At 40.2% G+C, this 18,053-nt stretch overlaps 1 protein-coding gene across 1 annotated transcript in view; it reads right to left on the bottom strand.

The window, feature by feature from the left end:
- The window catches only part of CCDC18 (coiled-coil domain containing 18), a 2,776,331-nt gene that overhangs the window by 1,535,790 nt on the left and 1,222,488 nt on the right, over nt 1–18,053 (bottom strand). The window contains exon 10 of the mRNA XM_044086821.1: nt 2,566–2,682. Within this exon, the coding sequence (XP_043942756.1) occupies nt 2,566–2,682 (117 nt within the window). The remainder of the gene's footprint in view (nt 1–2,565; nt 2,683–18,053) is intronic.

Raw genomic sequence — 18,053 nt, 5'->3', positions numbered from 1 at the left:
AAGCATGCCTTCTAACGACAGAACCTGTAACTGCGGCCCTGCAAGAGGCCTCCAGTGAATCAAAACCACATTGCAAAGTATGCTTTCCCACTTGTTCAGCTGCATGCAATAAATCCTGCATTTCCTTGTTCTCAGAACATTCAGAATTTGTCAACATTTTCTGTTTTAGCAGTGACATTAAGTATTGCTGATATTTAAGCATATGAAACTGACCATTTAAAGCAGCCTTACTTACAGCCAAGGTAGCAGAAGTGTAAACTTTTTTCCCCATCTGTCCAGTGCCCTTGAATCCCTATCTGAGGGGACAGGGTTTTTTGCAGTAGAGGCCTTGACCCCTTTGGGACCCTGAGATATAGTTTCTGGGTCAGCAGCAGGGTTTTTATATAGAAATTTATGAGAATCTGGAACCCTGTAGTATCTGTCTGACTTAACAGGTGCAGGAGGTAAAGAGTCGGGAGACGGTCCGGACTCTGAAAATACATGTACAATGTCTAGAACAGGTGGAATAGCAAGAGGTCTGTGCTGAGGTAGTAGAAGAAAGTCCCTGAGCCTTTTCTTAGATTCTGAGTAATCTTGGCTCTCCCAGTGGAAATGCTCCCTCATGGTATGCAGGGTTTCCCCAAAGGAATAATCCTCAGGAGGAGAAGCTGAAGGAATAGATTCTTCAGCATCAGAATCCTCATATGGAGGAATAGAATATCCCTGTTCTGAAGAGGAGTCAGAGGAAATGGAAACCTGATCAGAGGAATCATATTCAGTGTCTTGCCTAAGCCTCTTATCAGGAGGGGGATGGGAACCCCTGATCAAAGTAATTAGGTCTTCGGCCATTTTGAGCATCTGTTTCTTAGGCATGGAAGTCTGTCCTGGAGAATGCTGCACATGTTTCCTTGTCTTTAAAGTGGTTTTAGTCTTTGTCTTGGATGCTGAAGTTGGCTTGATATAAAGCTGTGTAGGTCTGAAAACACCCTCAGAAGCCGATGCCTACTCAGCAGCTCCGGACCCATCTGAGGGATTAGTTTCCGAAGGCCCAATACCTTGAGTATCCAGAGGCGTAGTGGTCTCCAAGTGGGAATCGGAGGCGGCCTGTGGCTTGGAGGTAGCGGGTGTCGGGGGCTGCGAAAGCGTCTCACTGAGAACCGGCGACTGGCCTAGAAGAGGCTTCGTCGTCGGTTTTGGACCTCGGATGCCTGTCCTTTTCTTTTTCCTTGCGCTTTTTATGAACTCCGGTCGTCAGCTGTTCCGACGGCATTATATAGTTAAACCTAAGGCCAAAGTAATGAAATGCAAAATCGTACCGACGCTTAATAGTGCGTTGGTTAAATCTAGCACAAAACCGAGAACTAGCAACGTCGTGGTCAGGGCCTAGGCAAGGAATACAGTTAAGAATGAAAATCCTTATGAGGTATTTGCTTCCCACAAGAAATACAATTGTTAACTTTTTCTGACATCAGTCTGGAGCAAGAAAAAAGTTTCCCCAACAGGGCACTTAGCTTTACTGAAGACTTCGGATCTGAAATTCAATTTCGAAAATCTCAGTAGTCAGCCAACCGGCACTTGCGAACTGCTTTTGCTTCGGGCACCGTGCGGCAAGAAAGACTGAAGAAAATGGTGTCGGCTGCATCTTTTATACCCCTGGCGCACTGACGTCAGGGAAAAGGCAACAGCAACCAACGCCGGACCAGGACTTTGGAATTCGGGCTGACAGCGGGTAGCCTGCCGGCAGGATAACCCAAGTGTAATGATTGCAACAGCGAAACACAATGAACATCCAGGCATCCAGTCTTCTGTATTTGGAGTCAACTCTACACAAAAGTATCAGCGGTACTTCTGGAAATGTAATGCATGGAAGATAATTACTGAAAATTAAAATGAGCTTGGGGTCTGTATAGAAAATAGATTACAGTACTTGCACAGTACTCCATAATACAGTTTTGAATGTAATGCATATCTAATACATTTTAGTTAAAGGAATACAGAATCAGCTATAGATATGCAAATCTCTACCAACAAAACACCTAAAACTAATATCACGTTTCTGGGAATATGCTTGTTGCTATACATACTTCTTCTTCTAAGAGAAGAATTATCAGTAGATTGCCATATGTAAATCTGGGTTCCTATTACCTTATCGAAGTTTTACAACTTCGAATGTCATATGGTCAAACCCATATGTTCAAAGTTGTAAAACTTCAAATACCTAAAAAATAAAAAGAAAAAAAAAGAAAAAAGTTTTCTAATGGTTGTAAGCAGGGGGCACACCCCACATGGGGGACTGCTCCCCACACCCCCCCCCCGCTCTTTAAATATACTAACTCTGAAATTGCGCTACAGTGTAGTAAAGGAAAATCTTCCCTTTCCGCACTGTACTGCATTTTTTTTTTTTTTTTTTACATTTTTAAAGTTTTACATACATATGGGTTCGACCATATGACGTTCGAAGTTGTACAACTTCAACAACGTAATAGGAACCTGTAAATCCCATAGTGCTCATACATAAACTTTGTATACATCTAAATGTTTTAATAATCACATTAATGACATATTAAAATGAAGCAGTACACTTACCTCTTCAGACTTTTTCTTTAATTGGTTCTCAAACGATTCCTTATTATCTTCTAGCTGCAAGATGTATCTATTTATTTCCTCTCTATACATAACTAGTGCCAATTCTAGATGTTTTATCTGATTTCAACAAAGAAATATAAAGAAATAGATTAATATTTTAAAATACCTTTAACATCAAACCATTTTCAATTTTATTCCAATTAAGTTTTTTTTTGCTATCTTGCCTTTTGTACAAATGGATCTCTATTCTCCCTGGAAAAAAAAAAACATTTTAATTAGTATGCTTTCCTGACTGCTATAAAAGGCACTACTTCAAGCACTTCTGCTCAGAAAGTATGATTACGTTAGGAACTTCATGGAAATGCCCAAGTGCAATCACTGCTGAAGACCTTAGCTGTGGGGATATCCTGAATGCAGGTATAGCTCACTGGTCAGCTCAGCCTGACTTCTGGAATAAGAAGTTATGTACTCACCATAATTTTCCATGCGAGTTGTTCATCTCGCCTTCATTCTTGACTGATGGGTTCGGAGCGAATCCCTTGGCTCCAATATGGCCACATGCAAAGCTCGAGGTCTTCCAGTAGCTCGAGGCCAAGCCCCCTCATCCCATGATGCACTGTGAATAACCTCAGATCTTGTTTGCTGCATATACTATAACCATATATAATAATTATTCCCCTATAGAAGGGTAAGAAGACATTGAGCAACCAGGATGAAGCAACATCTAGATCAACTATCAGCCAGGAGGGGGTAGGAGGGAGGGACGTAAGAATGAAGGTGAGATGAACAACTCACATGGAATGTTATGGTGAGTACATAACTTCTTAATGTGAAGTTGTTCAATCTCGCCGTTCATTCTTGACTGATGGGTAGCGTCCCAAGCACCATCAACCTCAGGTGGCTCACGGGAGTATATTTCTCAGGACAGTGGACCCAAAGGATGCTCTGTCCCTGGAGGCCTTATCCACTTTGAAATGAGTGATAAAGGTATGAGGTTTTGACCAAGTGGCTGCTGCACAAATGTTATCAAGGGGAAGTTTGGCTGAAAATGCAGAGGACGTAGGGACTGCTCTGGTTGAGTGAGCTTTAATCTTGTGTTGCAAGGACATATTAGCAGCAGAATAGGCAAAAGTGATACAATCAGATAATCATTTAGACAGAGTTGTTCTAGCCACTGGTTTACCTTTCCTGGATTCAGAGAATGAAACAAAAAGTTGGTCTGATTTCCTGAAATCTTTAGTTCTATCCAAATAAAATCTGACCTGTCTGTGAAAATCAAGTTGGTGCAGCATATACTCTAATTTGTTGGAATAATAAGGGAAGAAAATGGGTAACTCAATAACTTGGTTAATATTGGTTTCTGAACAAACTTTGGGCAAAAAAGAAGGATTTGTCCTAAGTGATACTCTGTCAGCATGAAAAATCAAATACGGAGGGTTGACAGATAAAGCCTGAAGCTCTGATACTCTGCAGGCAGAAGTAATAGCTACCAGAAAAATGGTTTCCCATGACAAATATTTGAGATCACAAGATGATGCTGGTTCAAATGGAGGGAGAATTATACTTGGAAGCATAAAATTTAGATTCCATGGAGAATAGGGAGTTCTCACAAGTGGTCTCATGAAATGTCCCCTTGAGAAAAGCTTTGGATAACTTGTGAGACATGATATTTAAACCATCAACTCCAAGATGAAAATTAGAAATAGCAGCCAACTGAACCCGAACTGTTGCTGCTGCCGCTCCTTTGTTAAAAATCATAGTCAAAAACTCTAATATGGATGTCATGGGGGCTTGGTAAAGATCAATATTATTTTTAGAGGCCCATATGGAAAATCTCTTCCACTTACTAAGATACAATTTTCTAGTGGAGGGCTTGTGAGAAGACAAAAGGATCTGTTTTGTCGCACTGGAAAGGTTATGAAGCCTGGCTACGAGGGGAACTAGAGCAGCCAAGCTGTCAGCTTCAGTGACTGCAGAGAGGGATGAAGGTCCTCCTACGGGTGTGTCAGTAGGTCTGGAACTGGGTCCAGAATTCAGGGATCCTCCAAGAGATGAGGTTGAAGGAATGGGAACCAAATCTGCCAAGGCCAATGAGGGGCTATAAGAATGATGGTCTTTCCTAGAGATTTTGCTTTCTGTAGTACCTTTGGTATCAATGATATTGGTGGAAATGCATAGAGGAGACCCGGGGGCCAATTGTGTAGTACGAGAGCGTCCCTCGGGGCTTCTCCGAGAGGGGAATCCGGGCAAAGTAGCTTCTGCATTTTGTGTTGATGTGACTGGCAAAAAGGTCGCAGTAAGGCTGGCCCCATTTGTGGAAAATCCTGTCCGCAATCTCTTTCTTGAGGGACCACTCCTGTGGCAATAGGATCACCCTGCTTAGTTTGTCTGCTATCACGTTTGATCTCCCCGGGATGTGCGTTGCCAACAGAAAGCATTGGGAGGAAACAGCCCCCTGTCAAACTCTGAGGGCTTCTCAGCAAAGGGGGTAAGATCTGGTTCCCCCTTGTTTGTTCAAATACCAGACAACTGACATTGTCTGTCTGAATCACAATCGTTCCTAGAGGAAGAGTGTGCTGAAAGTACTGCAATGCCAAAAGTACTGCTCTCATCTCCAGGATACTGATATTCAAATGTGACTCCTGAGCGGTCCATGTGCCTTGGGCAGTCTTTCCCTGAAAATGCCCCACCCAACCCTATCAGGGAAGTGTCCATGGTCACAATGGCTACTGGTGGGAGTAGAACTAAGGGGCATCCTATGGTGACATAAAGAGACGTCAACCACCACTGGAGGTCTTTCTTGCAAGAGCTTGTAATCAATATTATGTGGTCCATGGGTAGTTCCTGTTAAGACCACTGAGTGAACAACAGCCACTGAAGGATCAGCATATGCATTCTTGCTAATGGTATGGCTAGGATTGCTGCAGCCATCATACCCAATACTTTCAGGACTTCTGAAGCTGGTGCTCTGTGTTTCGATACCAATGTGCTAACATGCTGACGAAGAGGAAAGACTCTTTCTACTGGTAGCTTTAGAGTGGTGGTTGAGGTATCTAGCTCTGCCCCAATAAAAACGATATGCTGCGATGGCGACAAGGCAGAATCTTTTTGAGTTGACTGCAATGCCTAGATGACTGCAGAGTGACACAGTGTACTCCTTTGCCTGAATAAGTTGATGCCTGGTGGTGGCGGTAAGGAGCCAATTGTCTACGTACGGAAACACCTGAAATCCTAGACGCCTCAGGTGAGCTGTGACCACTGCCATGCATACACTCAAGGGGCTGTAGTGAGACCAAAGGGCAGGGCTTGAAACTGAAAATGACTGGCTCCCAGCCAGAAACACAGGTGATCTCTGGATGGCCTGGCCATCTTTATGTGGTAGCACGCATCCTTGAGATCTATCAAGCACATCCAATTGTCCTTCCCTAAGAAGGGAAGTATAGACTGAAGCATGACCATCCGGAACTTCTCTTTCTTTACATATTGGTTCAGTCTGCTGAGGTCCAAAATAGGTCTCCAGTCACCTGTTTTCTTTGGAACCAAAAAGAATCTCGAGTAAGTTCCGGATCCTGATTGGTCTGCTGGGAATGGCTGGATGATTCTTTTTCTAGCAACTTTCGGACCTCTATAGTTGCCTGTTCCCTGTAACTGGGAGGAACATCCGGGATTCTCCTTACAGATGGACAGGGTGTGGCGAATGGTATGAATTACCCTCTGGAAATGATACTTTGTACCCAGCTGTCTTTTATTTTTTGCCAGGTGTCTGGGTACAAAAATAAGCGACCCCCAGCTGCCTCCAGAGGAGGACAGTCAGGCCTCCTTTCAGGAACGCTGGTAGGGTTGCCCAGAGAAGTGATCTCTGTCACCTTGCTGTTGCAGACCTTCTCTGCCGTGAGGGTGGCGTCTTCCACTATTACCCCCCCTCCTCTGCCCCTGGAGGGGGGTTCACCACGTGTCCTGAAAGGCTCCTTGGACTTTCCGGAACCACATTTTCCCTCCCCTTTGACCTTTGGGATAAGATCGGGTAGGGGTGGGAAAAACGGACTCCAACGGCAGACAGAGTCTTTCCCTCCTGTTCATACCTGGTCAAGGTTTCCTTCACTTTAGGCCCAAAAAGGGATGAGCCATCACAGGGGGTGTTCACGAAGGATGATTGAAGGGCTCCGTGAAGGAACACAAGTGCATCCAGGAATGTCTTCTACTGCCCTACTCTTTCCATCAGCTGCATAGGATACGAGATGCATGGATGAGTTGACAATAGAATTTAGGGTAGAAAGCTGGGCAGCAACTTTATCAGAGGCACCTGCAGCCACTGTACCTTGAACAGCATCTCCAAACTCCTTAAGGAGATCTCTTTGCAACCTAGTCAAATGGGTTAAGTAGTTCAGTGAACGGAGATCAAAAGTCGCTGAACTGAACATGCAATTCCCATATCTATCCATGATCCTAGACTCTCTATTAGGAGGATGGATAGATGAGAAAGTCTCAGACATTTCCTTTTTGGTGGCCGCCGCCACCACCACGGCATCAACAGGAACTCCTTTGCTTAAGAATGTTTTGTCTGGTGGGGCTGATATAAACTTGTTAGGCCTCCTAGTGACAGGCTCCATGGACTCCGGTGACTCCCACGCCCTTCGAGAGACCAACTGCATGAGCTTATCGAAGGGCGGAGACACCCAAGAGGTGGTGGGTTGAGACCCAAAAGCCTTCAGGAGAACTGACACATCCTCAGTAGGGTGGTTGAACTGCAAATCACCCCTCTGCCTAAGGATTTCAAGTATCTCAGCAAAGGTGATATCCACAGAGGGGGACCGTGGGGACCCTTCTGACTCATCCAAGTCAGTAACAGATGCTAAAGACTCCTGTGGGGAGTCCAATTGTCTCCTCTTGCACAATCTCTTCCTAGAAGCCTCCTCAGTGGGGGCTTCTGGAGAGGTCTCGGAAGAGCAAGGGGCACCCTGTGGGGCTACCTGAGGCTCTGGGTCTCTATGCTTAGCCTGGATGATAGAAGCAGAAGCAGACACATGTGCTTTAGAGGATGAGGAAGCAAGGCCTGAAGTCAAGAATGTCTTGGGTGACAAAGCTCTCCTCATGGCATCGAAGGCACCACAGCTTCAATGGGAAGGAATCGACGGATCCGAGGGAACCGTCAAACCCTCCCACATCGAGGCAGTGGGCTCCAAGCTGGAGGTAGCAGTCGAGCTCATCGAAGCCGAAGCCCCGAGAGAGAGAGTGTGCACCAAGTCAGTTCGACTATCCTCTCCAGATCCAACTGGAGAGTGTTGGCTCCTAGAATTCCCAGTCGGCACTGAGGATGTCAGAGTGGATGGAGCCGAGGACACTGGAACAGGCCTCGACCCCAATGGCTCCATGAACAACAGGTCTGATTCTTCTGGCTCCGAAGGGCCGACATGGCTTGGAGGAGGAGTAGTCAAAGCAGTAGTAGTGGTCTTTGGCTTCAAAGCAGGAGTAGTGGTCTTTGGCTCCAAAGCCGTTTGGTCGAAGCCAATAGCAATTTGGCAAGGCCTGGTGTCTGTTGAAGCTTCTGCACCAGTCGATCCATATCCAAATCTGAAAGTCTGACAGACAACCTAGATGAATGCACCGATGGTGCCGAATGAAGTAAAGGTAACTGAGGCACTTCAGATACCAGTTCCAAGGCTGTGGGCCGGCTCTGAAAAGAAAAGACAGTCGGCTCTGAAACATGTGGAGCCGATGTCTCATTAGATATTTTTGAGTCCTTAGATTCAGCAGAGGACTTGGAGGATTAGAGGATTTGCTAGCAACATCTTGGTCACTCAATGCCTCTTGAAAAGAGTATTTTAGCAAACCCCTATCCATTAATTTCTTTTTCCTCTCTAACAAAACTCTGGAAGAAAAGGAATGGCAGATAGCACAAGATTCTTGCAAGTGGACAGCCCCTAAACAATATACACAGGTAACATGCCCATCAGTGACTGACATTGTTTGATTACAGTCCAGAAATGTTTTAAAACCGGACTTGGGATGTTTGTCCTTATCTGCCATGATACCACACTAAACCCACGCGGATCAAATTTCAATGAGAAATTAGCAACAATAGGCTCTAGAAATACACACACACACACACACACACACACACACACACACACACACACACACACACACACACACACACACACACACACATACGAGAGCCTAAGATAGTTATTCAAAAACTCTATGCTATAACTACTATAGAATAAGTGTACCACACACTCAAGTTAACTAGGCCGACAAACTAGGCCAAATATCTAAAGAGTAAATATAGTAAGTATATAGTAGCACACCAAAAAACTCTTATACTATAATTATAACTGTTACATAATATCTAAGACACACTCAAGTTAACTAGGCCAAAAACAACTAGGCCAAATAACTAGAGAGTAAATATAGTAAGAATATAATATCATACAGAAGGGGAAGCTATAAGAGCTAACTAACTAACTACTTATGCAAAATATTAGTAAAGCTACTAAACAGAAAAATTTTTAAGTTACTGGCCCGAGCATACACTGGAACCTCCGATCAGATGCCGTGGCAAACTAGATCTGAGGTAATTCACAGTGCATCATGGGATAGGGGGCTTGGCCTCAAGCTACTGGAAGACCTCAAGCTTTGCATGTGGCTGTATCGGAGCCGAGGGATCGGCTCCGAACCCATAAGTCAAGAATGAACGGCGAGCTTCAACAACTTCACATCTGTTTTTTGGGGGGGGAGATGAGGACACCCCCCCCCCACTAGTCAGAATGCCTTGTCAGCAAAACATACTAACCGAACAGGCAAAGTGCTGGACAGAACCTTCCCAGAAAGGGTTTACCATAGGCCGGCAAGGATAGACGAGAGGAAGAGGACAGCACGGGAATTAGATAAAACTCCTTTGCAGTGGCTTTTAGTGCATGACAATGGTATTCTGGTTTCCAGAAATAATGGATTTAATGTTTTTAATTACAGTGACCTGAATCTCACTAATACACATTTTGATTTATTTCAAAAAGGCTTCAATTTCATCCCTTCTACACCTATAGACCTAGCAAATTTTACTTTGGATCTTAAAATGTTTATTAGAAAGCTTAACTTTTCCATTTTGTTTGGCAACAACAACGACTGCAATGAACAGATGTTCTATACCACTGCATTATGCAGTAAGACTTTTTGAAAAAATTATGTCAATGTGATATTTGAGAGTTTCTAAAAAACAAAAAGTTCTATAGATGTTCCAACTCAACCCTGGAAGAAAGGCAAGTGCTTCAGGAAGTGGTTAAGAATAAAGGTTCACATGTCATGAAATAAGACAAACGTTGAGGGTTGATGGTGACAAGCAGTATAAATTATTCCTACCAGATGTTTTCATTACTTAACAATACATCACAATATTTACGACAGTCAAAGAATGAGGTAAATGTAGCCTATGGGAGAAATGATCAACTTCATGATTTGCTAAAGCAGGATACTATTACTCAAGAGTTAAATACCTTTTTCAGAGTAAAAGAGCCACATCTGGTATCTCTGAAGTACATAAGTGTATAAAATAACCCCCAATAACACCTACAGTGCACCTTCAGGGTCAAAAACACATCCCTAGCAACACATATAGATAGAAAACAAAATGCTTTTATGAAAAATTTTATTATAAGATGAAAGATGTCTAGGCATTTCTGAGGAACATTAAACAGGAATACCAGGATTCTAACATTATTTTTGTGACAACTGATGTAACAGACTTATTTTCAGTTATTCCTTATTATGAAGCTTTGCTATGGTTTGAAGTAGTACCATGGCACTGAGAGTTTTTAGCAACCCTAAAATGTATATACTGACCACACTGATGAACATGGTCTTCAAAAAGAACTGAATTTAATCCTCTACGAAGGTAAATATTATCAGCAGATTAAAGGTGTAGCTATGGGGGTTGCCTCTGCCCTCTTGTTTGCAAATCTTATAAAGTGGTACTGAAAGAAACAGTACATATTTATCTCCACTTTTGCATCCAAGTTTGGGTTATACCATCAGGACCTGGATGACACTTTTATTACATGGCAAGGTATCATAGATGAATTACACATGTATTTAGATTATATTCAAAATACTGTGCCATTTTTTTAATGTATAAAAATAAACAAGCACAATAATCTGTCTAGTTCCAACCTCACTAACACAAGTGTTGAGGAAAAAATAAAAAACAAAAAAACTAGTAGTCTTAAAACTTCACTGACGAGCTCAGTCACAATAATTTCCAAAAATCATGAAACCTAGGTAATGCTCCAAAGCAACAAGCCTTTATTCTTCTCAGACAAGCGATCCTCAGTAACAAAAAAATCAGAAATACTTTACAATGTTAAACATATCAGCTTTTATACACTTAGAAGTAGGTGTGGAAAATATATGTATTGTTTAATTTTAAACCAGCCTATTCCAGGTAAACAATATAAGCAGAGCTGTAAAAGTGCATTTAAGGACAATAAGAACCCACCCCCATGCATTTTGTTTTATTTGTCATTTGTTAACTGGGTTAGTCCAACTGACCCTGTGGCCCATTTTCAGTAAAGAAACGAGGAGAAAAGCTCCAGACAGTTATTACAAAGTTACAAAAAAGAAAAACATCTGACAATGAAGTTTTATGTAGACATTACAATAATGTGCTTTACAAGAGAACATTAGAAATTTACAAAAGGCCTGAGACTGAACTTTACATAAACATAAACATTACAATAATGTGCATAATATGCAATACAAAAGTTAGAATTGCGAACTATTACAGATTGGATCAAATTAATCCTAGTTAAGGAAAACATTACCTATTTGCAACCCACATTCCAAAATCAGGTATTAAGAAAAGCATAACACATATAAACAGACGTTTAACTAAAATCGCTTTCGGCTAACTAATGCAATAAAGCCTTCATCAGGTCTGTGACGAGACCTAAAATCATATACATAGTTAGAGAAGTAAAAAGAGCTGACTAGATAGATACAAAATAAAACACACAAAGTTATCTAACCATAAACATTATCTAATTAGAACAATATAAATATAAACATATATTTGTGTAATACTATCTAATAAGCATCCATCCATATGCATTGATTTGTATAAAAATGAAGTTATTTACAGTTCAGAAAAAATGTAAGTGCTTTGCAGCTGAGAGAGAAAAAAAACACCTGCCATGACAGTTTTCATGTTTACAGCCTCCAAAATGTTTATACAATGAAAACCAGCAGGAAAAAAAACACAAAAATACAGAAAACAGTGGATGAAGTAAACTAGTAATGTACAAAATTTTGCAGGTACGTGCATGAGTACGCATGAGCATGCACCGGTATGCTATATGGGGAATTAAACCAAAACTTTATGGTAATAGCGGCATGAAAAAATGTGTATTTTGCCTTGATCATTTAAATCTCTGGTGTGATGCAAATGTGTACTAAATCTAATCAAATCAGAATTGAAGTTAAAGTAACTAAACATATATATATATATATATATATATATATATATATATATATATATATATATATATATATATAGATATATATATATATATAGATATATATGTGGGTCTACTTTGTTTCATTGAATCGCAGTTCACGGAATTTCATTTCACTCGAACCACTTTGCTTAAAACTCAAATTACTGAAAACTCATTTCACTGAACTGCAGTTATTACATATGGCACTGTGTAGAGTACTGTAAGGCAAGTAAAAGGTACATGCCCTTTTCCCCACTGTAGTGCGATCCTGACGTTAGTATATATAGTTAAGGCTGTAAGTGTGGGATGCAGTGGGGGGCAAAAACTACTGGGTCCTTTAATTTTTTCTTCGATGGGTTTATCTTCATCCATGTTGTTCGTCTCTTGAAAGAAAAGTTTCAAATTCAACTTCCTCACATACATTTTTAAATCAATGATGGTCTATGTCTCATTGCCCCTTCCATGAGGTATGAATGTAAGTCCTCTTTTAAGCACTTTTTCTTCAAGTGCTGTCCGTGGTTTCTTCAAATGATTCCAGATCCTGGGGACTATTTCTGTCTGCAGACTTGTGGCCCTGATGGGTAAAAGTTGTTGTTCCCCAGGTACCTTAACCCTTCTCAACCCTGTCCATTGCTTCTTCCTCCAGTTGTTCTGGTCCTCCCTCCATTGGATCAGATGGTAGTTTACTTCTTCTCTTTGGAACCTCAGTGGGCTGTATCTCTGGTTGTAGTTGTAATTGATGCGATGATAATTCCTGTTCATGTGCACTGGATTCTGGTGATATGAGCCCTGGGGGTTGTATTGTGGTTGGGTAGGATTCCGGTTTTCTTTCATGTCTGTCTGTGGGGTCCAAGGGGTACTGGATGACATCAGTCGGTCCTCCATTTGTCTGTTTGGTCCTGCGGGTGTGTTCACGTTGTGAAAAATTATTGTTGGCATTATGGGCATCATAATTATTGTTATTGGTATTATTGGTGATAACTGTACGTGTCTGTGTTGCCTGCTGCTGGCACTCCTGTTAAAACGTCTTCTGTACTTCTGCAGTACTTTTCTGCCAACCCTTCTAACCCATATAAAGAGAAAAGTAAGAACATTTGCATTCCAACTTACACCTGTGATTTCAATGCAACTAAATCCATTATTAATGAGAACTGGGCAATCCTCACTGATAATCAGCAGCTTGTAGGGGTTAAGAGCAGAAGGATACGTAGCTATATGGAAACGAAAATTAAGGAACACCAGGATGACAGGAGCACTAAAATCTGAGTGACCTAACTGCACTTTGAGTACTTCATGGAGTGCAACTCATTTGAGTGCCTCTATCTTAAAAAGATGGTGAAAACTTCAGCAGGTGGTAACTAATACTGAAAAAGTTGTATATATTGCCAAGTATAATCTTATGTGGGTAAGACTATGAATAAAATGAAAAGGAGGATTTCAAGTAATCTTTCTGACATTAGACGTTATTGGAATGTCTTATCCAAATACTTATTAGAACGCCCCAGACATTCTGGACTGTGTGGAGATGGATGAGCTTGAATGGGGCGTCAATGGTGTTTTGGAGAAAAAAGAATTATGTTGGCAGCTGAAATTAAATGCATTTGGAAAACCATGACTTGACTACTATTGCTCTATTAGAGTGTGATGAATTCATGCAATCAGCCACACAATCTGTAATTTTTTTTTTTTTTAGGGAATTTGTGAGGAAATATTTTTATGTACTAAAGGCACCAAACCTACTAAAAAAAAATTATGCGCAGAATGTGTATAAATACATATATGTTTAGTTACTTGAACCTCAATTCTGATTTGATTAGAATTAGTACACTCTTGCATAACACCAGAGATTTAACAGTCAATTCAAAAAAACACATCTTTGTGTAGCTTTTTTTACTGGTTTTCATTTTATACACATTTTTTGGAGCAGTAAGCATGAAAACTGTCATGACAGATGTTTTTCTTTTCCTCTCAGCTGTAAAGCATTGACATTTTGCTCTGAGCTGTTGATAACTTAGTTATGTACATTAATACATATGGATGGATGTTTACTAGACAGTATTACACAAATATATGTTTATGTTTATAGCGTTCTAATTAGATAATGTTTATGGTTAGATAGCTTTGTGCATTTTATCTTGTATCTATCTAGTTAGCTCTTTTTACAAATCTATGTATATGATTTTTAGTTCTAGTCACAGACCTGATGAAGGCTTTACTGCATTAGTAAGCCAAAAGCAATTTTAGTTAAGTCAGTCTATTTATATGTATGTTATGCTTTTCTTAATACCCAATTTTGGAATGTGGGTTCCAAATGGATAATGTTTTCCTTAAAGGACCTATCTTTTAACTATAACACTACAGAATAGCCCCACTAAGTGGAAATGGTCTTTTTTAACTGTTTTTGTTATCCCTGGCATCTGCATTTCTGGTACTGTGTGTCATCTTACAGCCTGTAACCCTCTCGCGGTGGTGCTGAGATTGTATGGGTGCTGCAGTAACTTTGTAATAACGCCCTCTGTTTTGCCTTTTTCTGCTTGTGCCGAAGGACCTCCCAAGGCACACCCTCCTTCAGTTCTTTCACCCCTAGATACTTCCCCTTCAATTATATAGATACAAATGAGCCTCTCAACTCTGCATGCAGTACAAAGCCTGGGTGTGTGCAACTTTGGGAACTATTCTTCTCTCTCTAGTTTCTGCATGCATTTATTTTGTTGACGGACTTGTCTTTTTGGACCTACAGGCTGTGGATAGGCTGCTCTCCTAGAGTTACTGTTTTTATTTATTTCATTTCGGGTGAGTTTTAAGTGGTAAAGGTGTTGCTGTACTTGATACTGGCTTTTGTAGTTTGTGCTAGTTTCAGTAGCAGATTTATCAAAAGGGAACGCATTAGGCTCCATAAGTAGACGTTATGTTATTGTAGGCAAACAACAGACCGCGAATCTAATGAACGTTGTAAGACATATGAACTTTTTCACTGCATTTTAGATGATGTATTTGTTATCATTACAATGGAGTTGTCACGTCCTGTATTTTTTTCCCCCATGAGATAGCACCTGTTGGTTGAGCCGCAGTCTGGTTCATGTTTTGTTAGTCCTGAAGCCCCGTGAGGAGCTTAGCCATTTCACAGATGATTAAGATTTCTTGTAGCCAAACTTTTATTTGTCATGTAGTTAACATTTTTTAAATCTCATTTTTTTCTTTTAGTTCACCATTTCCTTTCATTTTTTTATCATCTCATTTTTTTATTTTAGTTCACCATTCCCTTTCATGCACTAGTAGAGTATTCTTACTCCACTTCATTCGGAGACCATATATTGTAGTTTGTTTTAGAATGATTTTGTGTTTTTTTTTCTTTTAGTTCATTTCCTTTCATGCAGCAGTAGAGTATTCTTACTCCACTTCATTCTGAGACCATATGTTGTTTGTTTTAGAATGATTTTGTGTTTTTTTTTTCTTTTAGTTCACCATTTCCTTTTATGCAGCAGTAGAGTATTCTTACTCCACTTCATTCACAGACCATATGTTGTTGTTTGTTTTAGAATGATTTTGTGTGTTTTAAGTATTCTGTGGACATATAATTGGTGTAGTCATCTTGTAAAGCAAATTTAATGGTATTAAGTTACGTAATCTTTGTGGATGACAGACTTGCTTAACATAAAAGTTTACAGTGACTTCAGCTGTAAAACCCTTTTCTTCAGTTTAGTAAAAGGTACCTCATATGCTGTTGCTTGTAACTTGCTCAGAAGCAGAATGAACTAGGAACTCAAAACTGAGACCCGTGGAGAAGCACCTTCATGATTAGTGTAAGATGCATGTAGGGTGAGCAGGTGCAACAGCCAGCTTTAATAAAGTAGAGATGGTTGTTGGCTGTTTTTCTGGGAATTACTCGTCTTCAGAGCATTTAAGTGCTTAGGCGATTTGTGGATGTAGTGGCATGCCCATGAGTACTACTTTAAGGTGTATATAAATTTTAGTATTGTTACTGTATGCTGTTTAGGCATAGCTGTGCAACAGGAACTAGAACAACTGTTTGAGAATTTTTTTTTTAATAACATGTTACATTAGTCTCTCTATTCTGGATTGGTTGACTGAAATAAAATTAGGGAAGTATTACATGCTGTGTCTATTTTACATGTCTGCCGTTTGGATAATTGGGTTTCATTTATTAAATTCAGCATGCAGGTAATGGTACCACCTGCCTGATCTGCTCCCCCCTTCTGTAGTAGATGTCTGATTATGGCACATTTGTTAGTTTGAAAACTGGGAAATTATAACTTTTAACGATTTTCCCTTAATTGTGTATGGTAAATTATTAGTAGTTTTATGGTTTTCTTTGTCTTTAAGCTTTTAATGGAAATATCATTTTTTGTACCCCCCCCCCTCCAAAAAAAAAGTTTCCCTGGAGCTTTTATTTGGAGAAACAAAGTATGGACTTTCTGCACAATTCTGGATAGTATAGTGGTATATTTGTATATGGAGAAATAAAAAATGTTCTGCTCGGCCATTTGGAATGGTCAGTTTTCAAAGCACGTGTTTCGTAAAATGCTGGGAGTATTCAGGGGCTACAGTTAGAAACTAGCTCTGAGTCTGCCTTTTGTGATGCTTCTTGTTTTCTGAAAATTAAATTATAACCATAAGGGAGTGTTAGCGCAAGGGTTAAGGTTTTACCCTGACAGATATGGTACAAAGTTTGATTCTGACTTCTGATTACTGGCTGGGACACATGGCTAGGCTTAAAAAAAGTCATTGTAATAGTTAGCCTAGTAAACACCTATGAAGCTAGGTATGTGTGCAACACAATTCTCATTTTTTTTTCTTACGCTACATTTAGTTTTTTTAACCTTTTGTAATGTGATCCTCCAACTAACTACAAGCCATCGCATTATGGAATGTTTATGAAAAGCTAATGCAGTGCTCGTGTGTGTGTGTGTGTCCAGTTGTCTGGGACTGTCCATGAGTGCATGTATGCCAGTGTTTGCAAGTGTGTGTATGCGACTGTATGTGAGTGCATGTGTGTATATGAGGGTATGCGGGTGTACATGAGTGTGTGTGAGTGCATGTATGTGAGTGTATGAGTAACTGTGTATGACTGTACACAAGTACGTTTATATGTGAGTGCGCACGAGTGCATGTATGCAAGTGCTACTGCGCACATGTGGATATGTGATTACCTGTATAAATATGACTGTGCACAAGTGCATGTGTATATGTCAGTGTGAGCTAGTGCCTGTATGTGTGAGCTAGTGCCTGTATGTGTGGGCATGTACGAGTGTGTAGAGGGTTCACAATCAGACCTCTACATATGGGAGTTGCTTCAGAGAACATTATTTTTTTAAACTTTAAGGTGTGCATACCTCTCAACTATATAGATCCTTGCAGAATGTCCTGCTTTTTACCTCATATTTTCGGTCTGTTCTAATAAAATATGTGATTTTCTGGCAAATCATTGAAGATTGAAATCCCTAAGTAATGACATACATTTGAGTTTCAGACTTCATTTCCTTCAGAAAATGCATGCTAACAACAATCCTGTTATTCTAGCAACTTTTCTAAGTTTATAAGAGCAATATTTAAAATCTGTCCCTACTTTTGGCCCTTTGTCCCACCATTACTTTAGGCTTTAACCAGATTTCTTGTGCTAAAAGATTGAGAGGTATTCCCAGCTATTCAGGGAAAATAATCATTCACTTTATTGCAATATTCATTTTTGTAGTTAAAAGAAAGCTGGTAATGTAAAATTCAGGTAATATTACTCAATAAATGCATTTATCATTTATTTTATTTGCCTCTTTTTACTGGAAAGTCCGAATGGGTAATACCCATTTTCAGCAAATGCCAGGTGAGAAAAGCTTTTTTTTCTTGCAGTGCAATATACTAAGTTTCAGTTAAACACAGATAATGTACATGTCCATTTAACATTTATACACAAACAGTGGTTGCATGTGTACAATCTAAAATTTTACAGAGGTGGAAATTACTAAAGAGAAAGCTCACATGCAA

The sequence above is a fragment of the Protopterus annectens genome, chromosome 10.part0 (genome assembly GCF_019279795.1).
Source record: "Protopterus annectens isolate FY-2018-M chromosome 10.part0, PAN1.0, whole genome shotgun sequence".
NCBI classification, from domain to species: Eukaryota; Metazoa; Chordata; order Ceratodontiformes; family Protopteridae; genus Protopterus; species Protopterus annectens.
The sequence above is the reverse complement of the archived record's forward strand: the minus strand, read 5'-3'. Positions and strand labels throughout refer to the sequence as shown.